Below are 27,424 nucleotides of genomic sequence, written 5' to 3'. Positions count from 1 at the left end.
CTAGACGGAGCTCAAGAGACCCTTTCTAGCGTGTGCTCAGCCTACTCTTCGCTCGTCTGATGTCGCGGAGGAGGGCGAGAGTACCCACACTTGACTGCGGTGCAAACATCTCTACCGCTGGGTGGAGAGAGGCAGAGAGAATCGAACAAACGTGCCCCGTTGTCGCAGCTGAACGAGATCGAACGAGCGACCTCCGGATTGCGAATCCGTTGCATGGACCATTACAGCACGGAGGCAATTCCTGAAAAAAAGATATTTTACAAAAATATATCCCACCTCGAAGGTATCGCACCGCGTTTTCATGTAAATGTTTGTAAAAGAGCGTGCGATGGAACGTTGCAAACGCGCGCAGAATATTTCGGGCAGTTGAACGTCTTTCCCAACTTCAGTTTCGAAGTTCAACCTCGGCTCTGCCGCCGACTGCCGCATGCAGAACGAAAAGTGGTGCAACTTGAAAGTGAGGGAAAAAAAGAGGCAACGGTTCCGGGAGAGGGCAGAGACGCGCGTGTACACTTTGGGCAAACTCACCAGCAGCCGGTCGCCCCTGAGCACGCACAGCTGCTTGGCCCACTGCCCGAACCGCTTCTTGCGGAGCATGAAGGCGCACATGCGCGAGCCCTGCGCCAGGCCCAAGGACGCCTCCGGCGGAGGCCACTGAGGCGTCGACCTCTGACCCTTCCCATCGTCCTCCTCTTCCTCGTACGATTCGTACGAGCTGCTGAGGGCGTCGGAATCATCTGGGAGGGTTCGGAGGAAAAGTGTGAAGGGGATCGGGGCGGAGAGGTCACACGCGACGGCACCTCCGTTCGCATCGCGAAACTCAACAGGAGGTGTGCACGAGCTCCGTGAGCAAAAAAAAAACTCCAAACACCGTTGAATAAACCTGTCCTGCATCGATTCGGGAGACGGCCTGACGTTTTACGCCGTTCAGTTTGTTTTGTTGCATGGTTACACCGCAATGCAGTGCACGTATTGAAAATAGCAGGCAGCGTGGGAAAGTTCAGTGGAGGAGAGGTCACGTGAAGTGGCCCACGTAGTAGTTTTCTGACATCACATTCCACAGGCCGTCATATTCTTAGGTTTTTTTCGGTAAAGTCACGTAGCTAAAAAAAAAATAATTAATAAAAGTAAAATTAAAATAAAATAAAAATCACGACGTTTCCGAGGCAACACAAGCTTCCGTCTTCAGGTGGAACCGTCACAGCATGATAGCTGTATCAAGTAACTTCTTGCGGAGCATGTAACTTGATACAGCTATCGTGCTGTGACGGTTCCACCTGATGACGGAGACTTGTGTTGCCTCCGAAACGTCGTGATTTATTTTTTTATTTTTATTTTACTTTTATTAATTTAAATTTTTTATCTACGTGACTTTACCGAAAAAAACCTAAGAATATGAATCCTTGCAGTCACGAAAGCTTCAAATCTAGAATTCCACAGGCCGTTCTATGGCGTGGGGCGGTGCGCCCCTCTCTTTCGCGAGAACCCAACGGACACTTTTGTCCTCTGACAAGACACCGATGGCCCAATTTGAGAGAATAAAGATTGCGAGAATACAGCAGAATAGAGCTCTTGTTCTATACGAAACTCACCTCTGTTGTCTGGCGTGGTGGAGTTGGGGGTTGGGGGGTACGTGGCGTCTTCGTAACAGCCTTCAGCATCCACACTGGAGGCTGTGGCTGGACTCGTACAGTCTGGGATACGACAATGAATCGACCTTTTATTTACATGGCGCACTTCGCATCAATAAATACGTCCAAGAGCACTTTACATAACGTGAAATATACACGGAAATGCCCAACGCTTAGAATATATAAAATATCGACAAGGTAACGTACCCTCGGCAACATCATTTTAAGTTAATTCGTGAAAGATTATATGATAACGAAGACCTCTGGCTATAATCAAGCAATTGTGCAGTAAAAGCATTTACGCATCTCTCCTCGTGTGTTTGCACCGTTGTAACAGATGCGCTTAAGGGCTCGGATTTTTAATAAACATTTAAATTTATTTAAACTATCTCTAAAATATAAAACATCGGGAACTCACAGAGCTTTGCCCAGCAGCCATTCATTTTCCATTTTAACATCATAAAAAATGTTTCTACTGATATAATTTTTTTTACAAACTTGGGTTTAAGGATAAACATTATTTTTGGATTGTGGTATTTCTATAGATAGCAAAAGAGAAAACTTACGCTTGAAAGTTAAACAGAGGGGGAAAACATTTAGACCCTTCCCAACTCACGACACACTGATGATCGCCAGACTGCGCCGATCGTTAACCACACGACATTGGAGGCTTTGCTTTACGAGGAACTGAAATCCCACTCCAGAATATCCCTCAATGTTTACTGCATCAGCAAAAGTCTCCTCTAATCCTCTGCCAACCGGCCCTATTTGTTACCCTCGCCTCTGCACGCAATGAAAGTCTCTCATCTCACCGAAGAAGTGGTTGAACTCTGGGAGTATTCCCGATTCAAACGAGACGGCCTCTTCGTAATGATCTTCCGGAGATGAAGGAGAGCCTTCCTCGGGATCCTGACCACACAGACGCATGCAACACAAACATCCTGTGTCCAAGGGCTTGCAGACTTACTGTGGCATTGCTGTTATGACGAGCATCTTTTAGAAGGCTGCAATAGTGCCAGAAGGAGTTGGTGTTGCAAACACCGTGTCGTGACTCCCCTTTGTCTACACCCAATGCTGACGTGAGCACAACAACCGCGCCAGGTAGCCGATCTAAGAGAAGGTCCCAGGCATGGTTCAGACCCCAACAGACACCATCCAGGCACCGCTATCCAGGTTTAAAAAAAAATCTGCACGGCTTCCGAGATCCGACGAGATTTGGCGCAAGATTCTGTCAGCTACATTGAACGTTTGTCAACATTTATTTAATTAACAACGCACACTTGTGCTAGAAACATTATCAGCGTCGCATGGGGGCCGTGCTCTTTTCATTTCCTACCTTTCCCGCTACCTCTTCCGCCCGTGAAGAATCGCTCGTTCAGACCCCCGCTCTGCAGCCCACACAGTGGGGCAGGCTGCTGCTTTTGCCATCATGCGTGTGTGTGGTTTTTTTTTACCTCCAACCCATTGGAATTCTTTTTTTTAATGAAACTCAGTAGACCGACCTGCCTCTACTGCCGTACAGTGCCTGCACCTCCCCTACGGCAACCTGGGCCGTTTGACACCCCAGAGTCTGCCGCACATTAATATCCAAGGAATGAGATCATTGTTTTGTACGGCCCTTTTTGACTCCACCACCGGATGAAGGCTTCTCCCATGACTTGTCAGTCACGGGGGGGGGGGGGGGTGGTGAACACAAGAACGGTTCAGATATCACTCACCACTGCTGCCCCATCTGTTAAAGGTGATCCCAATAGAAACTTCATTTAAAATATACCCCCACCCCACCTTAATCCCTGCAATGTGCACATCCTCCTCTTTGTACAGAGCCTTGATATGCTATTTCGTTTGGACGTTTTGCAAATTAAAATCGTAATCGGTTAGGACGAAATGTGCAGTGGACATTTCGTCCTCTGCCCATGGATCGTGACGACGATGATGATGATGAATTGGGTAGGAACAATGTCTTGCTGCCAATGATGAGAAAATCACCCGAAATCGACACGATCTCATTCGAGCTCAAGAGCCGAGAGGGGATCAGCCTGGATACTGCTTCCACGGGTGATCAGTTTGCATGTTGCAAGCGTTACAGGTTGTGCGCTTACGAGGGGAGCGGGAGCGGAGCGGTTAGCGCGCTGCACGATGAACCCGGCGACCCGAGTTCGATTCACGCTCACGGCCAACACCAGTGACGATTATCTGAACCGGTCCCTGGCCTCCCCCTAGGTCGACTCAGCCTCAAATTAGTGCCTGGTGCGGTGTGTAAACATCGCCACCAGGGAGACAAAGGCGGCCGGGCGTGGTGCTGGCCACCCACCCCCTCGTGTGCCTTACCAGCCTTCATAGGTGCTCGCTAACAGCACTTGCTCCAACAGTCTGTTAAGGCATTACGGGGGATCTTTGCTTTGCACTTATGTGGCAGGGAGCAGAGAGGAGTGCAGTAAAATCCATTTCAGTGTCGTACGTCCACACTCCCACACCTTCACCAACCCGCACTGACCAGGGTGGTGAAGTATGGTCAAATTACAGCAGGAGCAGCGTGTGGGAGACACTCATCCAGCAGCGGATTGCCGAAGCGCCGTACGCTGCGTTACCCTTAAACCTCTTCCGTGATATATTTCACTGCAGGTGGGGAGAAAAGTAGCGTCTGAACGTTTAAATTACTGCAACAGATTCAAAATAATGGGGGGGGGGGGGGGGTTGCAGTGGTGTAGTGGTTAGTGAACGGCACTGAACTTAGTTGACCCTATTTTGATTCCTGCCCACGTCTAACTTCAGTGGCAAGTGTCCTGGGGGCCCACCGACCCAACCTTCAGCAACCCGCAAAGCACGGTCAGGGAACGCTGATGGCCAGCACGGCATGTGCAATATTACTATTCTAAATTGTTATATATTAATAATAACGCTTTAAGCTTTCCATTGTTTGTGCTAAGTCCGACGAGGTGGCGAGCACGATGAATAGCCCACAGCACTCAATTGGATGCAGACTGCAGGCGGGGCAACATGGAAAGTTTATTCTCATGGATCGGCAGACAATGTCGTGGACTCCATGGGCCAAAGTTCATGTTGCACCAAGGGTATGTTCAACTGTACCACGAGACCCCAGGAACGCATTGAATACTGCAGTCGTTGCACAGAGAGAGAGCGAAAGAAAGAAAAAAAACCACCCCACCACCAAACACAGAACTTAAAAACGCAAACCATATGCCATGTTCACGACGAGCGCAAATTCTGACGTACGGTTTGTTATTAAACAACAAAAAAGCAACGCCGCCAGCGTGGCCAGGCGTTTTAACACGAGCAAGTTGCTCGGTAGTTCAAGGATCCTGGCGGCACATTTGCAAAGCCTTCGCCCGCGGAAAACCGTTTATCCGCCCGTAAAAGCGGCCTGCGTTTATTGTGCCGTCTCCATTGTGCGCTTTGAGCTTCGGGCCCCGCGAAATGTGGAAGCAATAAACACTGTTGCAGTGGTCTGGACTCCGTGCTACTGGGACATGCAGGGCTTATTCCAGGATGCCACTTGGAAGCAGGATGAGAGGGCCCTTCAAACGTTTAAAAAATATATTAATTTTATTCCTCCAAGTCAGTAATAGCCCAAAAAGTAATCTGTGAGTAGTGCAAGGCCTGGCCAAGGAACAACGATATTCTGAGGCAAAGCACGGTCGCGGGAGCCTTCTGTCCAATTCAGTTAGAGTGTTCGTATTATTGGATTGCTCGAGATGGGCACAGTGTTTAACGTGCTGTGCCATGAACCCGTTGACCTGGGTTTGTTTGCTGGTCCTGAGTAACATCAGTGGTGGGTTATATCTGCAGCGGTGCTGGGTATTCCGTCACCTTCACCAACCCCCCACTGACAAACGTAGTGAAGTATGGTCAAACAAACTCATGGGGCTGTAAATTATTGTTTTATTCATGTAAGTTGTGGTTTTTAGTCAAAGCGATTTCCTGCCCAAATGAGCACTGAGGCGGTGCTCAACTACTGTTCACAGCCCTGAGCCAGTGGTTGACATTCCACATTCCTATGGCAGGAGCTGGATACTCATAGGACAACCACTCTCGACTTCCCCACAAAGGGGTGCGTATTTTATCAACACCGGAGGAATTATGGGCCAAGTCAACCCCCAACCGGGGTGTGAACTCGAAACGTTCCCATTGCTCCAACGCTGAGCCACCCAGCCGGATTTTCGGACATGCATGGGGCCTTTCCTGCGAGTCCTTCCAGCCAAGGCCTCAATGCCTCTAAAAAAAGATCAGGCGCTTTCCATGTCCGTGAAATTACAACAACAACAAAACTTGTTTAGCCGATATCCTGCACCTGTAGGCTATTTCAAAAGAGGCCGAACAATTACTGACCAATTAGAAGGTCTTCCTAAGAAAACAGACATTCCGTTTCAATATGACACTAATTTCCACAAATGAAGGTTTTTGTCCGTGGCATAACAAGAAGAGCACCACGTTTACCCTGAGCCATTGCTGGCAGTTGTCCGGCGAACGAGGAGCGGTAAGTGGACAGTAATTGTGGTAATTTTATGGTAGCCTTTAACAATTTCCTCCAAGGAGGCATCCTCTAACTCGCCGGCCACCGCCACCACGAAAAAACAAACACGCGGCACAAACAACGGGAGCTGGGCCGACTTCCAGCGCGCGTAGGAGGGACGGACCGAGCACGTGGACAGTGGTGCCGGGTACTCCGGCCGTGTTTGCACAAGTGGGAAAAACTTCAAAAAGCCAGCGGTGGTGAAGAGATATTCAAGAAAACGGGACAGTTCAAAGGCAGCAACCTAAAAAATATTTCAACAAAACACACACATCTAAAGTAGGTGCTTGCGCAAATATTTTTGCCCGCTCAAGAATGCTTGTGGATTTCAAGCCTTTTTAAAAGTAAAAAAAAAACCGACGTCAAATTCTAGCCCTGGATGTCAGGCTGGGCACACGTTCACACACAACGACGCACGCGCAAAAAATACCTTGGCTGGCAAAAGAGCAACGGCGAGTGGGAGTCGCGACTCCGCTGAACCGGCCAAGACCGTTCGGAATTCTCGGCAAACTTGCGAACCTTCCCAAGCAGTTTGCGACATCTAGAACAGTGACAATAAACGCAGAAGCCCACCACTATAATCATTCCGAGTTCAGCTGCACAACCGCAACCCACTTTAGTAGGGGGTGAGAGGGGAGGGGGGAAAGAATTTTAAAAGTCGCAGAGAAATTTGGTGCCCGTCAAATCGCCCGCAGCTTTTTGACAAGTGAAGGTCTCCGATAACGCTAGACATGTGCTGGAGAATCGGGGCTTGTGCGAGATATTAACTTATGCCAAAGACACATTGGCACAAATCTCAGCCGGCTCGACGCTCTGCTCCATGGTGCGTTAACGCCACCCAGAACCAGACAGCCTGGCCCTTCTGTGGTGCGTCGATGCCACCCAGGGCTATTTTACTATTGTTATTTTTACCAGGTAAGGCCCACTGAGCTATGCAGCTCATTTTTAGAAACTACCTGGTCACAAATGATAGCTCAACAAAGTGACTTATCACGTGGAAATTTATAGCAGTCAAAAAAATACACGTGATCACGGGGAGAGAGACATGTAAACTCCAGGGTAGAGATCGAACCCACGACCTCCTGCATACCAGGTAGACAAATTACCATCTTGCTACCGTCGCTAAACAGCGTTGCCCCTCTGTGGAGGCACTGCAGACAATCCCCGGGCGAGGGTTGTGATTTGTGTTAGTTTTTTGTCAAGACCTTCCCCTCGAGGGACCAATTCTTTACTGGATGAGAGAATGGGAGTGCTCGTGTGTTCTCCCAGTTGTCCTTTTCAATGAGTGTGCAAAACTTAAATTGTGACCAATGCAATAATGAAGCCCAGTACATATGCTTTGCTGTTAAGAATTGAGCCACTGATAATGCCAAAGCAGTCTTTTTTGGTAGTCCAAGTTTTGTTGAAATTTTTTTCACAAAGCACAACTGCCTTTTTTTTTAAGTGGGACAAAACGCAGAGTGGCCGGGTGCAAGACCCAACATCAGTGAACCTTCATCTGCACACCCTAATGGATTTTTCTCATGTTGTAAAGAATACAGAAGCGAGGGCAACGGAGGGCAGGTTAACCGGGTCGGCACGGGCGGTCACACTCGGCTTTTGTACACGCGGCAAGGAAGCCGGGCCCTGTGTAGTTGAGTGGACGAGCGTAAGAGTGAGAGAGAGATAAAGCAACCCCCCCCACCCCTCCCCCACAGACACTGCCAAGGCCTGTACGGCTCCCGCGGTTCCGGCAACGTCGCCGAGACAGACGCCCTCCTTTGTGGATCCTCTCGCCGGGCCACGCGCCCCCAACTCCGCTTGCCATTGGGGGGGGGGGGGGGGCCACAGAGGAGCACGTGTCGACAAACGCCGCAAGTGGGAGGACGCGAGTGGGTGGGTGGCCGGCCGGCGGCTCTAACCCCCGACGGAAAGTCGGGAGTCCAGTGCACAATCGCGGCCTTTCTTAAGTCACCGGTCCACCTAGGGTGAGTCACGGCGATGAGTCACCATCGCCAAACAGAGGCAATGGAGCCTCACAAGCAGCGGCACGCTGGAAGCCAACGCAGTGGACGTCTCCGCCGTGGGTGGAAACCCAAAGCGGTCAATAGCAAACATTCATCCCACGATCGTCTCCTCTCCGCCACTCGGATGCGCGTACAGAAATGTTGTCCACAATTGTATTATTTTTGTGTCAGCTTCCCGACGTAAAAACTGACGTACGTGTTACGAGCGTCAGAAGCACAATGCCATTCTGACACAAAATGAGATGCAGGCCGTAACTTGACGTCAGCCAAAAGGGACTCCCATCTCTGCTTAGATTGGAGAATAAAACACAACCTACTTGGGTGCTTTAAGCCTCGAGCTTCATCCCTCTGCGCAATGCATTTGTTTCCCCAACCCCGACTGGTGCTTACGTTCTGTCATTGTACTCCTGTGCCGAGCCAGACAACCTGAAGGCAAGGTCAATCCCGAGACAGACAAACTGCGCACACCCCCTGCCACCCCCCCCCCTCTCTCTCTCTCTCCACGGGTCTGGCCCTCCTCGCTGGTGGTTTGTTCGCCCGATAAAGCAGATGTGAAGTGCAGTGCGCTGGGGCCCTGCTGCTTCTACAGCAACCACCAGCAGCGCCTCCCCAAGCCGAGTGATTGCTAAGAAGGAATTGTCAGGAGGGGGACTTCTACCCCCTCTCTGCCAATAAAACAGGAGGTGTGTTAAGATCTTCAAACACTAAAGAGATGTACTATTTTAAGGCGTCAAGTCTGCGTTGACCACACGTACTTGTGTTAAAACGTACAAACAAACGTGGTATATGCCATCAGAGCGTGTTTGTTTAATGAAACAAATAAGAATAGGTTTTACCCTTTCTGACAATAAAACAGGAAGTGTTAAGTTGTTCGATCACTCAATATATACCTATTGCAAGGCGTCAAATCACACAGGCGTCTGGCAAAACATTCAAACAAACGTGGCATATGCCATCAGAGCGTGTGTGTTTGCATGTTTTGTCACAAAGCATGTGTGTTTAATTGCAACAGGTATCGATCTGGTGTTTAAACAGCTTAACACCTGTTTAATTTCCAGTAAGGATATGAAGCTCATTCTTATTTGTGTCATCATTTTGACACTGCCATAAAGGTCCCATAGGCCCAAGCAGAGGTCTGAAGCGGCGCACATTCACGCTCAGAGACGGGAAGACCCCCCCCACTCCCCCATATTGGCACAAAGTGGCTGCTGCTTTAAACGCTGTGAGAGAGCATCTGTAGCGCTGCACTGCGGTTGACTCAAAGTGAATCCTTGTATCAGTGGAAGAGGCAAGCCCCGATTCCTGTGGCACTGACCTGTGATTGGCTGAAAGTGAATCCTTGTATCAGTGGAAGATGCAAGCTCTGCTTCCCCCTACTCGCCTTCACCAACTTTCACCGACTAACAATGTATTATACTCTGTTATTATGTATGTTTTACTTTACCCAGGAAAGACTCCCCGAGTCCCGTGACTCTGTTTCAGGAGGGTTCTGCCAAAGTTGTATCAGGAAGGGGTGCGATGGCTCCTACGTATAAACTCCTTATTGAGTAAACTGCGGGGAAATATTTCTAATTTGGGAAATGTGGACCGCGACGCCTTGATCTCTAACGTCCACCATGAAGCGGACGGCGTTCATGTTGCGGTCAATACACTACGGCAGTATTAACCAGGACGGCCGCTGGATTTCAACCGCGAACCTCTGCAACAAGCGGTGAGCACACGACCGCCAGGCCATGCGTGTCCAAGAAACCTCACCCAGCGGCGGATTGTCAAAGAGCTTCAAATTATTACTTGTAAATAATAACGCTCTCGTCATTGTTGCCGTTTTCCTTCAAGCAGCTGTCGCAAAGTCAAACGACGCAGCCACGTGAACATAAATCCCCACCCTGGTGTTGTGCATGGGTTAGCGTGCACAAGCGTATCGACTTAGCTCAGTGTCCTAGGCAGGCCCCAATAGAGTGACTCGTGAGCAACGAGTCACCATCGTCGGTCCCTTCCGCCCACTTATAACACTGGTCAACACACTTTTTCTGGCATAAGCTATTCCAACGGGTTTAATGTAATTTTGGGGTGCTGAGTCCAAATCTGGCATCAGTTTTTGTCTATCACATCAGGTTTTTGAGATATCAAATATTGCATTTTCAATAAAAACTGCATAAGAAAAATATTAAATAAATGTGGATATCTACATAAAATGATATTATAAACACACTATCCTAAACATACAGCACCATATTTTAACACTAAAGCAGTCACTGACTCGCAACAACTTGCAATCATAAGTGACAGAGTTAATTTCGGGTAAAATCAATGAAAATGGGGTATGCCCATAGCATAAAAATGAGATGTAATAGAGCAAATCTGAGATCAGATTTGGAATCAGCACCCTGAAGTTAGTCTAAAACAGCTGCAAAAGTCCAGGCCAGAATTTTTTTTTTTTACCAGTCTTATCGATGATGGGGCCTAACAAATGGATGTCTCCTTCAGCAAGTATTCCTGCTTCACTCAATTGATTTATTTTTCGTTTGCGTCCAGCTCTTAACGCTGCACCTATCCACCAGGTGTTCCGTCCTTCCCCAGATCCCGTTTTCCTTCCGCTTCCGTGCGCCACCGTCGCCAGGCGCATGATCTCGGAGCATGTCCGGACCACCGTCCTCTTTTTCCCCTCTCTACTTATCCAAGTATCCAGTCGAGCAGCTGTATTAAGTTCACATCAAACGCTTTTGGCTTAAATTCAGAAGCCACCCCCCAACCAACACAGCAACTGCAGGAAACGCTCACAACACATCTCGCATGCTTCATGTAGAGCCAGCAAAGATAGCCGCGGAGACTAAAGCTTCCGAGTGCAACGTGGTTTACTTTGCTCGATTTCTTTTTTGAAAAGTCAAGTTATTTTTTTTTACACTTTACATTTATAGCAGATGAGAAGAAACTATTGAAACGTAAATCCCATAAATGAAGCGTATTCTACTTGTGCCCGGGGTGGCATTTTAAAAATTATGTTAACTTTAATACAAATCTTTTTTTTATCTTTTTTTCAATAAAAATATATTTCAATCACTCTGAATGCTTTTCAGCAGTAAGAGTATAGATGATGGAGGAAACATCAGCATACACACATCCACAAAGGCAGTTTTATTACATCATATCCTCGTGGATGTAGAATAACAATAATGATCCTGCTACTGTTTCACGGAAAATCAAGTTTGCCCTTCGAGATGTCCGCAAATTTCCATGGGCAGCGACGTTAAATTAATTTTGGAAGCCACTCCAATTTGTCACATCACGATTACATTTCTCCACGCTTGGGGGGGAAAAAAGGTAATCATTGTGAAATATATATATACACAACTTATACAATTTTGCAATGTACAAACCGAGAAAACTTGAGCATTGCTGCTCTCTTAAGTCGTTGCCTAATCCACGAGCACTCAGGTACAAGAGCGGAGACGCGGAGGATGAACGGGCGCACCTCTCGGTGTGGCGGTGGCGGTGGCGGCAAGCCGCCGTTACAACACGCGGAAGGAATGTGCGACGAATGAAGGCCGGAGAGGTCACGCTGCCGTGAAGCAGCCTCGTCTCGACGTCGGCACTTTGTGTCGGCTCGTAGGAGTGACAAGCCAACGGGGGCGGGGGAGGGCGCTATGGCTCGGCATCGTCGCTTTAATGCGCTTCGTCAAGCTCGTTATCAGCTTTTTTTGCACGCGCATAAGTAGTCGCTTGTGTCCGGAGTGGGTTCCCCGTCTCCGCTGTGCAATGGGAAAGCGTGCCCGTCTATCGACATGAATATGCAGCCCCGGACGCGCAATGCCACCTGCCTGCCGTCTCCGAAAGAAACCACCAGTGCCGACCACGGCCGAGGCATGCCGGGAGTCCAGCGTCCCCTCAACCAAACAAAGCATCGCAGACGGCTCAAATTTGCCGACGGATCCTTAAATCGTCGTGAAAATATCACCTGCGACCAATTCACACAGACTTTGGCCGATTTCGTCGAACCTCGCCAGATGCTCAGGTTTGAGCCACGATAGCACTTGGGTAAGGTCTTATTCAATTTCGATTTGAAGCTTTCGTGACTGCAGGAATCCATACTCTTTTGTTCTTTTGGTAAAGTCACGTAGGTAGAAAAAATAATATATCACGACGTTTTGATCGCAACACGAGCAATCGTCATCAGGTGAGACAACCACGGCAAGAAAACTGTTGTGGTTGTCTACCATCACTGCTCTGCTATTGGAGCTACAGCATTTCCCAGCCAAAGCCTCATAATGATGCTCAAGTTCAAAAAGGGGAAAAAAATCACGCGTAAGAATGGGTTGTGCATCACTTTCTATCACGTGTTTGTCCTTGGAAGTGTTTAATTAGCTGTGCGGACGCTGTAGGGTAGCGATCAGGACAACATGTTTTCGCATATGTTAGCGTGGTTTATGTCGACATTTCCGTAATGATGATATTACATCATAATTACGAACTATCAGGGTTGCACGTTGTAGGCAAGCAAACAAACGGACAGGCAGACGTAACAAAATTAACACGTTCAACCGTAGTTGAGAAGCATAACAAAAATAGTTGTTGCCGAAGTGAGAGAAAAAAACACGTTCTATAAGAGTCAATTTTCAAAAAGACAAATTCAAGGGCATGAGGATCAGACTACCAAAGCGTTCGCTCTACTTACAGGCGTGGGCAGCTCTGGGATTCTGGGCAGTGGAAGTTTGGGCCGTGGGAGGGTCCGAGACGGGGGAGTCTTGAGCGGAGAAGGCCCCGCGCTCTCCTCTGCAGTCAAAACAACACCGACATTCACGGGCTGAAAGCTCACCATCTCGTACAACCATCAACCACTCGCTTTCGCAAGATACACATTTTTTCGGGGGTGGTTTAACCGCCCTCCCCCAACCCCAATTGTATTCCTATTGCACACTCCCGTGTCTGTGTCGTGAGCTATTTCCGCTCAAGACTCTTGCAAGCTAGCAGTACACCACCCCCTCAATGAGATCATGGGCCTGGAAGACGGCTCGAGAAGGGCTGCGAGCCGCCGAGGCATGCGAGCGCCCAAACAAATACAACATCGGTATCCCTCTTCTTGGTTCTTTCGGTAAAGTCGAGAAGACAGAGTCTGACAGACCTGTTCTCCACCTGAGGACGGCTGCTTGCGTTGTGGCCGAAACGTCGTGAGAATTATTTTATTGTTTCATTTTTATTATTTTATTATTTCCATTCTACGTGACTTTACCGAAAGAACCAAGAAGATGAATCCCTGCAGTCACGAAAGCTTTAAATCGAAATTCATCGGTATCCCGTTATCCCAAACTACTTCTGGAGTCACTTTCGGTAGGCCTCTTTGCCCACACGACGGGCGCACGCCCCCCCCCCCCCTCTGCAAATCAGCGTTTGCTGCCAGTCGATCGAAACAACGCTTCTACTTAAAGTGGCATAAGCGCAAATGTTAAAACCACATGCATTTACTTTGCGGACGGAGGGCGGAAGGCGGGGGTTGTGCAGTTATTGGGGAATCTGGCTGCAAACATCTGCTCGCTCCACTTGCACTCAATCACGAGTGGGTACCCACACTCGGACGCCGCATCTCGGCGTTGCCCGCTCAACACCCGACTCGTGAGCAGCCCAGGTCAGCTTCCTCAAGATTCACCCCGATGCACGTCCGTCATCACGGCGAACACAACATTGAATGCTAATTTAGTTAACGAGCCTTTGATCGTTTAAAATACGTTGACTTGCAAGTGGTTTGTGAAAAGTCGACAATTGTCTCGGTTGGCTGCGTACGGCGCAAAAGTTGTTCGAGATGCATACATACAAGTGATCTGCACAACCCAAGCTAAAGTATAACCTACCGTTCGCATGGAACATTAAAATTCGCAGGTGCACGATCGCGAAACGTAATGCTTTGGGACAGTCTTAGAAAGCTGATTTATTCTGCGCTGTCCGCTTGCAAGAATTTATTTTTCCTCTTGAGTGCAACGCAATTTACAAAACTGTGTTCCCAGAGGGTGGGAAGCGGCACGGGCGGGTAGGTTATTCTCATATTTTATTCCTTGAGAAAATACGCCACGCCAGATGGTCTTGTTTGCTTGTTTTTTTATGAAGCTCCGGCAATGGGCAGGTAGTTACGGAGCGAGACGGCATAATTCAAACAACCCCCGGCGTACGTTATTGTTTCGACGAGCTCAATCTAAAAACATTTATACAGTTGTCGCAATGTGTGCGCTCCTCGCTCAGTGCGCAAACACGGTGCAATCCCGCGGCGACAAAATAAAATAATTCAGAAACATCCGAGTCGATAGTTTTCATACTTGCCGAAGTTTCATCTTGATCGGCTGAAGTTTGTTTACATTTTAATTGGTAGCGCACTTGCCCAGCAGATGCACGTGGTTCTGAAAACCCAGGTGTGATAGTTTGTAGGTCGTACTCCCTCGGAAAGAGAAGTTTCAAAGCTGACCTCTGCTCAAGCAACGGGTGCCAGACTCCCTCGACCGTTTTCCCATGGCCACCGAGTTCAATTAATGATCTAAAGATGCATCGATTCAACAATTAAACATCGATTCTCGTTTTGAAGCTTTCGTGACTGCAAGGATTCATACTCTTAGTTTTTTCGGTAAAGTCACCATGTAGGTAAAAAATTAAATTAAAATTAATAAAAATAAAATAATAAAATCACGACGTTTCGGAGGCAACACAAGTCTCCGTCATCAGGTGGGACCGTCACAGCCAGATTTGCTGTATCAAGTGATACGGAGACTTGTGTTGCCTCCGAAACGTCGTGATTTTATTATTTCATTTATATTAATTTAAATTTCATTTTTTACCTACGTGACTTTACCGAAAAAACTAAGAGTATGAGTATCGATTCTGGTGCTCAAGATACTGACTCTAGTGTGAAAAATGTATTCTATATATTCGTATAATATACGGCCAATTTGTCGATCAACTGCTGGATGAGGGCCTGCTCCATGCTTCGTCTCTCATGGAGCATGCTTGACTGTACTTCACCACGCTGGTCAGTGCGGGCGGGTTGGTGGGTTCGTGGCGAAGGACCAGTGGAGATAGCACATGCGCCCTGGCTGGGAATCAAACTTATGTAACTGGGTTTAGTGCGGGGCGCTCACCACCGTGCTACTGTGCCCCCCCCTCCCCCCCCCCCCCCCCCATTCATGTATGTTTGAGGTAATGCATTCACATAACCCTTGCTGCCATTTGAGGCTTTACAATGTACTATAATGGGAAAAATATATATTCTTAAGTTGAGTCGCAAACTTGATTTATGCCAATTCATTGAATCGCGAGGAAGGATCGTCACAGGCCTGCAAATTATCTTCCCTGAAGCACACATTAAAATACTGTATTCTTCATCTTCATAATGCACTTGGGCGCATATCATTACCATTGTGCACAAAGCCAGTAATAGTACATCTCAAACGACTGGTGGACTTGCTGCTGGGTACCCACACATTTACACGCCCAATACCTGCGCAACTTAGTAATGGAAAGCATCCGAGAGAATGTTCATCGGGGAGATGGAACGGTGAAATCAGTTTGTGCGCCAGTGCCGGGTGGATCGTTGCATCACAGGATCCTGAGAGGTGGCGATGGTTGCTTGGGAAGGCCTTTATCCAGCAGTGGATTGACCATGGCTGCCAATGATTATTATTATGATGATGATAATCATCATCACGGACACCACGGTGGTGAGATGTTAACTACCTCCCCTGATATGCAGGAGCTCATGGGTTCGATCCTGACCTCAACATCTATATATTTTGAGTTTGAATGCTCTCCTGTGGTTACATGAATTTTTCTCCAGGTTCTCCAGTTTTTTCCTACGCATTTATAATCAACGTGCATTTAGAGTATTTGGTTGCTATAGATTTCCACACGATCGGCTGCTTCGTCATTTGTGGCCATGTCACTTCTTGAAAAAGAGCTTATAGAGCTCAGTAGGCCTTACCTGGTCTCATAAAATATTTTTTTATAGTTTAGTTTTAGTTTATGATACCCAAGGATGCTGTTACTCTCTCTCTCTTTGTTGTTATCGTAATCGTTAGACGGGCAGGCGAGCCGCTTGTGTGGGCCCCAGCACCCAGGTGATCAACGGTGGCCTCACCGCCCAGCAGCGGAACATGTGTAAGAGGGTCCCACATGTCGGCAGCTATGCCAGGCAGGGGGCCCGGAGTTTATCCAGAAGTGGGAGTTATAGCGAGACACGTGGCTGGAAGTATCGTCACGAGATGACTGCCTTCAACGAAAATGTGTTTCTGATCGGCCGCCTTTACAAAAAATACGTCATCCGAAAATAAAAATGTGCGGGACAGGACGTAAAGGCAATAAGATATTTTTTTTTCAAACCACGCCCGGGCGTGCGTTCAACAAACGCTACGTGACAGACCAGTACAGTTGCCGGAGCCATTACTCGGTGATTGCAGGAAGCTACCCGATTCTGCTTACCGATCGAGTTTGCGATAACGCAGGACTGACCGCCGAAAGTACGCGCAATAATGAGTATCCTGAAGCACTGCAGCTTTGGCTGGATGTGCTTTATCCGATTGCAGCGGAAAATCTTCGCCAGCGCGCCAGTGCGACGTTGGGACTCGAGGCACGTCATTGCAACGCGAACGTCGCGCGAAAGGCAGCGGTGCCGCTGACGGGTTGAACTTTTTCATTGGATGCGACAACGCTTTCAGTGAAGGCCGACGACAAACAGAAAACCTTTTTAATGGACGCGGCTAAAAACCTGCTCTAAACGTACACAGATGTTAAGAAATTCTTTGATTTTTTTTTTGCCCCGCGGGCAATTCAGGTGCCATGTGCCACGCGTTTTTATCGTTGAGCTTCCCTACCGTTTGCAGAGGCGGAGGCCCTCTCCGCTATTAACGTCTTCAGGGTCGGAGAAATGCTGTTCATGTACATGTACTCGCCATCGTCTCCTGGATCAATCACACGCGGAGAACAAACAAACACACACGGGCACGCACACGCACGCCCGCACACACGGGGATGTGTAAGAGCTCGCGAAAACACAGCAGAAGCAGGATAAAAGCATCCCAATTATAAGCACAATTCTCATATACAGCAACAGATGCTTACATCGCACTGGTGGTAAGAAAGGGAAGGGCAACTTCCCCTTCTTACAAGCACACAACTTCGGATATAAGCACAGCTGGCCTTGCTCCCCATGGGGTGTGCTTATATGCAGATTCTACTGCGTGTAAACACACCGCGACGCTCGTGCACGCGTGTGCACAGACATGCACACAATGCACAGCAAAGAGCCCGTGGGAGGCGAGCAGTTTGGAAAGGAGTATGAGTTAAAGCCCCATGATGAATGGGGATGTACGGATTAAAAACTTAGACTCTCAAAGTACAGCTTATTCACACATCAGCAAACGTGATGAGATGGGGGGGGGTGTCCCAAAATTTGGAGACTTGGGTCTCAAAACCAGGTTCCGTCTCTTACTTCAAAGCAACTTGACCAGAAATCATGAACGGGCAGTCAATTACAGGTAAGTATCTCTGACAGAAAATATCAAAGCCTCTTTGAGGCACGCATTGAAGCGTAACACATTAGAAGAGAAAAACAACAACCTCCGGGGGGGGGGGGGGATATCCGAAACAAAGCATAAAGACACGTATTATTTAAATGTTACTCCTTCATCCGTACGAATTGTAGGTCTCGAAATTATAGATACACCGGAATGAAACGGGCTGCGGGTCTGCTGTGGCTTTAGCCTGCGCGGGATATAAAACCACAGCATTCCACATTGACGATGACCACGTGAAGGCAACGCGGCAGCTGCCCGTGGCCCTTTCAGAGCCCGCGCAGGGGGCGAGGTCTGGCAGCACGAGGCGGACACCAACGACGACTGAGCTTGAGACGGGCCACAGGTTCAACAGCTGACTGACGTTGGCCCATATTTGGTCACAGGGGCACAGAATAAGTACATTTCGATTTAAAGCTTTCGTGACTGCAGGGATTCATCTTCTTGGTTCTTTCGGTAAAGTCACGTAGAATGGAAAGAATAGAATAATAAAAAATAAAACATAATAAAATAATTCTCACGACGTTTCGGCCACAACGCAAGCAGCCATCCTCAGGTGGAGAACAGGTCTGTCGAGAAGACAGAGTCTGAATGACACACCCCAGGTGTGTGAGAATTATTTTATTATGTTCTATTTTTATTATTTTATTATTTCCATTCTACGTGACTTTACCGAAAGAACCAAGAAGAAGAATAAGTACAGTTTTTTTTGTTTCCCAAGAAAATAATCGCAAATGATCACTGTCAAATTAGATCGGAATAGACCACGCTAGCAGTGGCTTTATTTTTTTCCTGGGCCCCAGTGTCCTAACCTCCTCTGTTAGTCCCCCTCGGGACTTCCCAGCAATGCGACGGGACTCGGCAGTGCTGGATTGAGATTCATGGTGGACCCAGGCCTTGGACCTGTCGGTTCTGGGCCACATTGACACCGGCGCACCCCCTGTGGCCTCCTTGGTCACAGGCGGTAAACATTCTCTGGATAAAAACCGAATTCATCATCGAATCCAATTATTAGGACCCCTGAATTACAGCGAACCACCTAAATGTGAGAGGGTGGGTGAGGTGGATTACCACACGGCCAATCAACAATAAATAATGACAATGAATCCAATTTCAAATTCTTCACACGCACAAACAGACGCGCAGGTAAAAGGAAACGTGGCACGACGCCGCTTCCAGGTAGGCCATACCGGACGACGATTTGAGCTGCTGGATGAAGGTCTGTATGAGCTGCTGCTTGCGTCGAGCGGTGGTTCCCAGCGGCTCCTGGTCGATGATCTCCAGGAAGGAGGAGAGTTCCGGCAGCAGCTGCTCCAGCACTGCCCAGGTTTCCCGCACAAGAGCACGCGCCGCCGGTTAATCAAGCGCCACGTCTTCCGTGCGAAACGTCAAACCTACGTCAACGGCTTTTTTTGCGCGGCGCATACCGAGCGCATTTCCCAGGTTCCCCATTGTGAATGAGACCTGTCATCACAACGGCCCGTTAGCCGGCTATAAATTGAGGGTTTGAGTGATTGATGGGTTGATGGTCAATTGCCCGTGCAAAAGTATAAGCCACCGTGGAATTGTTGGGTAATAAAAGGCACCGGAAGAAGTCGAATCGTCACCACCGCTCAAGGTAGAAGGTAGCCGTGCCATGCCTAAGAGCCAACGTTAAGTCGGTATGAAAAAGTGAGAAGTTTCATGTTTCCAGGCGGTTAGACATAATAATACTGAACGTGACCCTTTGCTGCGATGTGACTTTTATTAACGTTATGCATTCTTGGAATTTATGGCTGGTAGCTACAATGACATGTATTTGTGCTGACATATTAGCCAAACAGTGTTTATACATTTTGTTAAATTAACTCAAAACACAGCTTCATAGACATGTGGTAGCTAGCAGAATGTTTTATTACACAATATGTCTACTTTATTTATAATAGAACATATTGTGTTAACAAGTATATCTCAATGTCCATAAAAGTGTTTGCCCGTATTCCCACTTATTATTTTTATTTTTTACAAAAAACACATGTCACGACCAAGTGTCCGTTCGGTTAACAAGACGTTACATTAAACATGAGAAAAAATACACTGAGCACGAATGCAAAGAGGCCATGGACAAACTGACACAGAAGCTCAAGACGTCTCTTGTGCTGTTAGAATGCTTGAACAGGTATGGAAGTAAGTGGCCAGTTTCCGGGAGCGCACGTTGGCATGCATCTTTTTTTTGACCAAAGCCATAAAAAGGCCTCCCTTGTCCCTTCCAGACCCGTTGGCAAACAACTAAAAAAAATGGCCCACCACAACAGACCCTCTTAAATTCTTTCAGTCTCAACACCACTGGGCGGGCGATGCATTGAATCCCTCAAACAAAAAAACACAAAATTGCCGCACTGTATACAAACCGAATTACAATCGAGCGTTTTGATCAAAACACCACGTCCTACATTTCCCTTGATGCCCCACGCGGTACACAGAGAGCGTCCGCATTTCCGATATCCCACTCGGTCTCTCGCTCTCTCCGAGGCAGCTTTCCATTGCTGCTTTAGTGTGGCCAAGTTGACCACCAACAAAAATATTGAGCCCATATTAGGAGCACGGCAGTTACTGGTATTTATCATTATATACAGTAACAAGCCACGTGGGCGGTGGGAAGAGAGATCTGATGTCCTCTGGCCTTCCGTCAACACGGGGTTTATAAGGGCATACGCTCTGTGCTCCTCCCAGAAGGGATTGATGCTGCTTGACCCACGCCTTGACCCCAGCAGTATACAGAATTCCAAAACCGTTTGCGGGAACCAATTGAAAGATCTTGAGTGAAACAAAAATACGTATATGCGAGACAAAAACGAGCTGCACTGCTCACGAGCATATACTGGGAGAAGTTTCCCAGGAAAAGCTCAAATATTTTGAACGGCGTGTTTATCTAAAATATTTACGACCGCTTGAAGTTTGGAGTACATGCGCAGAGCGCTTTGTCAATCCAGGGCCTCTCCATGCTGTGAAGAAGGTCATTCCGATTTGGTTTAACGGATGCTATGTCCATTCTAGTGGCTCAGCGGCAGAGCGAGCGGCTCGAAGTCGGAAGGCTGCCTGTCCACATCTTGGCTGGGGTTTGGACCCAGCCCACCATCCTTCCGGGTCAACAAAATATGTACCACTTTGTGGGGAAGTCAACGGTGCTTGTTGCTGTGGGTAGACTCGCCTCTGTAAATTCCCATCACTGGCTCAGGGCTCGAAAGAAGAGATGAGCACTGTCTCAATGGTCACTTGAGCAGGCGATAACTTGGACTTTAAAAAAATATATATTTACCAGAGTGCACACACAGCTAACGCATTGGGTGTCTGGTGTGTTATGGCAGTTTAATTAATTTGTTCGTTGTTGAGCCAATGTTGGTGATGATAGGGGGCAACAAAACAACGTGGTCTGGCAGGTCACCCCAGCAATCGAGGCCATGATAGATAAACACGAGCAGACGGGTGATTAGGGCACATGGGGGGTGGAAGATGACAAGACCAATCTCAGCCATAGACAGCGAGGAGATTGCATCGCACATGACCTCAACTAAATATTTACTTTGCAAAATATGTCCAAATTGAGATGCACAGGCAGTGTTTTCAAAAAAACACGCTATCACTTTATTTGTTACAATAAGAAAAATTCGTTTTCACCGAAGAACATAGACTAGATTTTTTTGTTACATTGTCTTGGTTGCTTTTTCAATCGTTTCCAATTGTTGCCATGGGTATCGTGTGATTTGACATGAAAACATATTCCATTGGGAAATCTCATACAGCAGTGAGCGTCCATGTGTCAGAGAAAGGCCTGCAGAAGAGCTATTTCAGCAGACTTAAACAAATAAATCCATGTAAGGCCATTTTATCTTCTCCACAGTAAGAGTCGCACTCTCACACACGAAAACACTCCGCTTCGAGAGTTTTACGACGACAGTCAAAACAACACTTTTACATTTTCAGAGCTGGAATTTAGTCAAACAAATGCACCATCACATTTCACGTCATTCTCTTGTATGTGGTCATTGACGGACCGGCTAAGAGCACCACCAACTCGCTATTCCGTACTTGAGAACTAATCAATACAATTAATTAATCACGGCGGGCTCTAAACACGGAATTAAACCTAGGCTCTTTCGCAGCTTCAACGTAATACTCCGACCACCCTTAGCCACCCGGTCATCTTAGAAAACGTTGAAGTTCGAGCAATCGGTACACAGATGATCGTAAATCGTGGAGTCAGTCTGTCAGCCATTGTCCTGAATCACAGACAACTGCCCTCTAGGCAAGTAATTAAGTGTGGTTTCTGCATGGAGACAGCGTTATCCTGCCGAGTGTTTCTCCATCCACCCTCGTGTTGGTGTGGTCTTTTCAATTCACGGAGCACTTGCACGGGTTGACCTTCCCAGGTGTAAGTGGTGATTAACAGGATAAAATACACGGCGTAGCTTTTGGGATGTACCGCGCGTTGTTCGGCACAATGTCCGACGTTTCGCCGCACGTGCCTGGAGCAAGGTAATCATTTCGTAATGTTTCGCCCCACGTGTTGGGAGCGACTTTGAGAATTGAATTCAGCGCGTGAAATCGAATTATTTTTTCCCGGGGAAGCTCAACAGCACGTGGAACGAAACGTCGGACATCGTGCCGAACAGACCAAAAAAAACGGGGCACGCGTCGGAAACGCGTCACATTGCAAACCCCAACGGCAGTGAGCATGCCCAACGGTCTTCCTCGGCAAGCCTCACTGGACACTCTGCGCACATTCACCTTTCACTCCATCTGACGCACGCACCCACAACCGGGTCCCTGGGGTTGGGAGGAGAGTGACCACCCCAAACCCACCCCCCGACTCCCAGACGATGACACAATTGTCCTTTCAGCAACCCCGTTTGCTCGGGTGGAGGCGGGGGAGGCTGGGGGGGCACAGGAGCCTTTAATGCTCCACGTAATCAGCTTTCAGATCATTCTCAATGGGGAAAGCAGCTGGTGGGCATAGTGAGGAGAGACGAGCGCGTGCACCAGATATGCTGCCCCAGCCGTGGCGAAGTAAATAAATAAATAACGTTTTGCTCGCACGTGTGCAGCTTTCGCGAGAGATCGCAAGCCGCGCTGCAGCTGTGGAGCGGGATTCAGCGTGGGGCAATCCAGTTGGGAGGGGGGTGGGGTCTTTCTTTACTTTGTTGGTGCTAGGGGCTGTTTTATATTTAACCAAACCTGAGTTCCCATCCGTGGAGTTTTAAGGGTGCCTGTGCAAATGTACGGGCCATTTCATTCGGCACCCACACTCACGATTGAAGTATATATTGACACGTTTCAAAGAGGTGCTGCTAAAAAGTTCAGCCGTGAATTTGCTTCCTCGACGCACTTCTGGCGGAAGCGCCTCTACTCGCGGAAGCTCAGTCGAGCCCCCCTCTCTACTCTACCACGCTGGCGAGATGCCTCGGAAGAGTTGGCAGTACCCATGCTTTAGCCCCTCCACAAGCAACAAGTTGATCGACTGTGCCAACATATGAACTACCTTGCCTAATGTACAGGAGGTTATGGGTTAGATCTCGACCCTGACCCCTTGTATATGTGGAGTTTGCGTGTCTCTCTTCCCGTCGTCACGTGGTTTTTTCTCCGGGTCTCCCGATTTTTCTCCCCCACATTTAGCAACGTGCGTTTGGAGTATTTGACAGCTAGAAATGTCCACGTGATAATCCACTTCGTTGAGCTTTCATGTGTGGCCGGGTCGCTTCTGAAAGAGCTACATAGCTCAGTGGGCCTTACCTGCTGAAATAAAGCATCGTTTGCTCTGGTAACCATTTGCAATGATGGGTGGATAGAGGTGGGGTTCTAAAAGGGGGGGGGGGGAGAGTTCGCGGATTTAATCTATTCAAGAAAACTGGACCATTGTTTCAACTGCCAGGACGCAAGATCGAATCTAACCGATGAACTTACGGGCTAACCAGAACAACATTGTAGGGATATGAAATGTAAAAGAGTCTTATGTAATAATAATATATATTTTTAAAGATACCAGACATTCCATTTGGTAGCATGCCGCTTGAATTTTTTTGTTTGGGGCCACCAGGTGTAGATTTACAAAAAAAAAAACCTCTCCAGCTTTGCATGGTAACACATTGCATAATTTAACTCGGGACATCGGTTCTAAGTTTCCTTCCAACAGCACGGTGTTGTCAGTTACAAAACAAACTTCTTCATAGTCACGCCGAGGCATCAAAACATTCTTCCTTGTTTGTGACCAGAGTTCATCGTGACATTGACATACTTCACGTTGGTCAAACGACGAACACTATGGATAAAAAGAACTAGCGATATTTAAAACGGGCATATGCCTCAAAAACAACTTTATTAGATGAAGTCATCCTTTCATGAAAAAGGTATGCTTTGGCGCATGATAAGTGTCAAAACGTGCGTTCACACATTGTTATTTTTTACAATGAATCAAAATTACACGCAAATCATGGCATCGTTATGGAAAAGGAGAGGAATGGAAGAAAATGAGGGTGGTCTTGGCCCAGCAATGGAAACTTGCAGGCTGATAAGACCAACAACAGCAGCACGATATACAAGTCGTGTAAAATGTATACCCTGAGGCTAAAATAATAAATGAGATGAAACAAGACAGAACAAATGAGATGGGCACTAGAGGACAAAAAAAAATAGAATCGTCACCCCCCTTCAATTCGTAATTCTTTTTTTTTAAATTCACCAACGTGACCTCACGTGATGAGCAGCCACACAGCGTGTAGTGAGCGAGCGTCTGTTCGCATTGGAACTCTCTGGGAGCAGCCTCAATGTTATTTTCTCACGTGAATTTTAAATCACGAAGACGAGCTCCCCTGGCGTTCCCACACCTCCCCGCAATGCCACGCCAAGCCTCACATCACCGCCCGGACTGTTTACGTACCCAGATACCACCGCCGCCCAGTATCTCAGTGGAAACTTGCTCGTGGTCCTGCTGTGCCAAGCAGGCTGGAATTTTTCTGAAGCTCCAACCAGCAACCCCCCCCCCATCACCACCACCACCTTAACATGACTGTGTGAGTGTGTTTTTATTGTTTTTCCATTGCATCAGGGGGTCACGTTTCCACAGTGACCCACACAATAAGGTCGTTGAGAGAGAGGAAAAAGAAACGAAAGTTATCCACTGCCGCTGGCCCTTATCAGTTTGGGAAAAGTCACGAGAAAAGCCACGTGGCCATTTCTCGACGACAAGTCATAGGCCCTCCCTTCCATCCTATTTTACTCGACTGTTTAAATTTGTTTATGTCGCTGACCAAAGGCTCAAAACGCCAAGCGTCCAGCAACAAACAGAACTCCTAAAGTTGCACCTCCGATTAGCACGGTTGACTACGTACGGCGCAGACAAAGTTCAACGTACATGCATACGTACAAAGTAACACGCGTCTTATATTGGGCAAGGTTGTAAGAACTTGGGGAAAAATCCGATGGGAGGGAGAGTTCCAAAGTGGAGCAGTGCGAGGGAAGAAGCAGAAAGAAAAGCATCGTGACCTGCGGTGCGGTGGTTGAATACAGCCAAGGATGAGACGGAAAAATCCAGTGTGGTAGTTCAAGTCTTCAAAGTGGGTGCAAAAATCAATGAGTGAAGTTCAATGGAACAGTGACAACGGTAGTCGTGGTTGTGATTGTGCTGGACATGCACTTTCATAACTCGGACAATTGTTTAGATACATCTCAGCATCAGCTACTTAAACTAAACTGAAAGTTACGGGGAAAAAACTCAGCTTCTAAGTATAATTTAGGAAACTCTGGAATACATCTCTGAAACGGATCCTATATCCCAGCGAAGGTGATTTTGTTACCACGCGCTCTGGAATCACATTCCAATCCATGTGACACGCATATCAACCGTAGCATTAATAATCGGAGCCAAGCAGAAGGAAAGGTCCACGTTATAAATTTAATACGTATGCTTTCAGAGACTGGCTGAACAAAAATAAGTCTGTTACAGGGGGGGTGGATGGGGGGGTGGATGGGTGGGTGGGATGAAAACGCCCCCCCCCCCATGGATGCACTTGTGACACGCCCATTGCCGGTCACTGCTCTCCCACGTGTCCGGTCACAGCGAGCATCAATGTTCGATTCGCAGTGATGTCAACAATGGACTGAGCTACGGGTGACGAACAAAAGAGCGCTGTGTCCCTCTCGCTCGGGTGAGATGGGGGGGTCACTGTTTGAATTTGGGAGGGCCTCGGGGTTTTATTTTTTTTCGAGAATTGAGGAATTTCTTCAGGATTGCTGCCAGCGTCGATGTCCGCCACATCCCACGCTTCAAACTCCCCCCAACGAAGGAACGAGCGGGCAAACGAGCGAGCCGCCACTGCTGTCGCTGGTGGGAAAAGATACGAAAAAAAACTTTTAGCAGCGGCTCTGCAGGTTGTAAACACGTGGGGAAACCGCACCATATAGCGCGTGCCAGTGAACCATTCTGCCTTTGAGAGAAGCCGCCGAGTCAGCTCAGACGGCGTTAGACGTCAAAGTGATTCACGAGGTCAAGAGGCCCGAGCATTGGGCTCCGCGCCGCTGAGAAACTTGGGTTTGAATCCGAATGCGAGTGCTTCAAACCGGATTTTCAAGTGATTCGAGTTGACAATTTCAGACCGATCAGTCATTAAATTGTAGGCCTCAGAATAAAAAAAAACCCCATTGATTTAATTATAACGTGACAAAGAATCTCATCGCAGAATGTCGGACCCCTGCTGTGGGAAGGATTGTGGAGACACCTGAAGGCGTTTGTGGGAGAAAGTGAGAAATCTTTGCTGCAGACACCGTGGGAATAAACTGACAAAAAAGACGAAAATGTACAAAAATAAAAGTAAGCCACGCCAAAATGTGATAGCGCACAGGAAGTGTAGAAAACCAACTCAATTTGAAGATAAAAAGTGACGGAGCTTCGCGTTGTACGCGCCTTACACTTGCCTCTAAAGCATTGCGCTTGATTTTTGCCGGACCACAGAGAGCGACGTCGCACGGGGAAGGGCGCGAGATACTGACACTGGTGGCATCTGTCTGTTAAGCCCTGGTGGCCTACCGACACGCAGTGGAAAACTACCAAGGAAATCTAACATCATCGACATGTCATGTTCCGGTGCAAGTTCTGGCAGGATCAGTTTATAAAATCTTCCTTTTAATCATAGTGAGCCCACAACGATCAACAGACACACACCGTTCTGTCGCGCGCTCGCGCACGCGGAACAAATGGAGTCTAAAGGGCTTAAGTTTGACACTTGTAGCCTCACGGGTGCCTTGGCTGTTGCCGATGAGGCATCACTCGTGGCAAGTAAAGCCACTCCTAAATCCGCACGGCTGGGCAACTGTAAGTGAAGCTCTGTTGAAACGGACTCACGCCCGGACTGTTACTTAGCACGGCCCAATTTAGCACGGGTCCCTTTTTTTTCCAGTATCAAGATGGTGAGGAAGAAAAAAAACCCGTAGATATAGCTGCTCAACTCGAGCTATGAATGTCTTGATGTTTGCATTGCCTCTGTGCCGTTTGAGTTTTGGACGTTCTTTGGTTTAACACTGGTGCAGAGACAAGGCCATATAGGAGGCCCCGTCTCTGATGTAGGCCAAACACTTTCAAGGACAATGCATACATAGTCAAGGACAATGCATACATAGTCAAAGTAAATGTGCTTACACGATTTACCGCAAGCATGTGTGAAAAATGCTGCCTTGATTGCC

General features: G+C 47.8%; 1 protein-coding gene across 2 annotated transcripts in view; it reads right to left on the bottom strand.

Moving 5' to 3' along the window:
• The window catches only part of LOC144717588 (actin filament-associated protein 1-like), a 55,521-nt gene that overhangs the window by 20,044 nt on the left and 8,053 nt on the right, over window positions 1–27,424 (bottom strand). The window contains exons 2-8 of one of the 2 annotated variants that reach the window (XM_078593060.1): window positions 18,904–19,032; window positions 17,015–17,101; window positions 12,844–12,941; window positions 6,596–6,706; window positions 2,444–2,540; window positions 1,593–1,694; window positions 529–737 (exon numbers count right to left, since the gene is read on the bottom strand). In XM_078593060.1, coding sequence (XP_078449186.1) covers window positions 529–737; window positions 1,593–1,694; window positions 2,444–2,540; window positions 6,596–6,706; window positions 12,844–12,941; window positions 17,015–17,101; window positions 18,904–19,032 — 833 coding nt within the window. The remainder of the gene's footprint in view (window positions 1–528; window positions 738–1,592; window positions 1,695–2,443; window positions 2,541–6,595; window positions 6,707–12,843; window positions 12,942–17,014; window positions 17,102–18,903; window positions 19,033–27,424) is intronic. The other variant, XM_078593061.1, reaches the window with a different exon arrangement.

The sequence above is a fragment of the Lampetra planeri genome, chromosome 4 (assembly GCF_965212315.1).
Source record: "Lampetra planeri chromosome 4, kcLamPlan1.2.h2, whole genome shotgun sequence".
In the NCBI taxonomy this organism is placed as follows: Eukaryota; Metazoa; Chordata; class Hyperoartia; order Petromyzontiformes; family Petromyzontidae; genus Lampetra; species Lampetra planeri.
The sequence above is the reverse complement of the archived record's forward strand: the minus strand, read 5'-3'. Positions and strand labels throughout refer to the sequence as shown.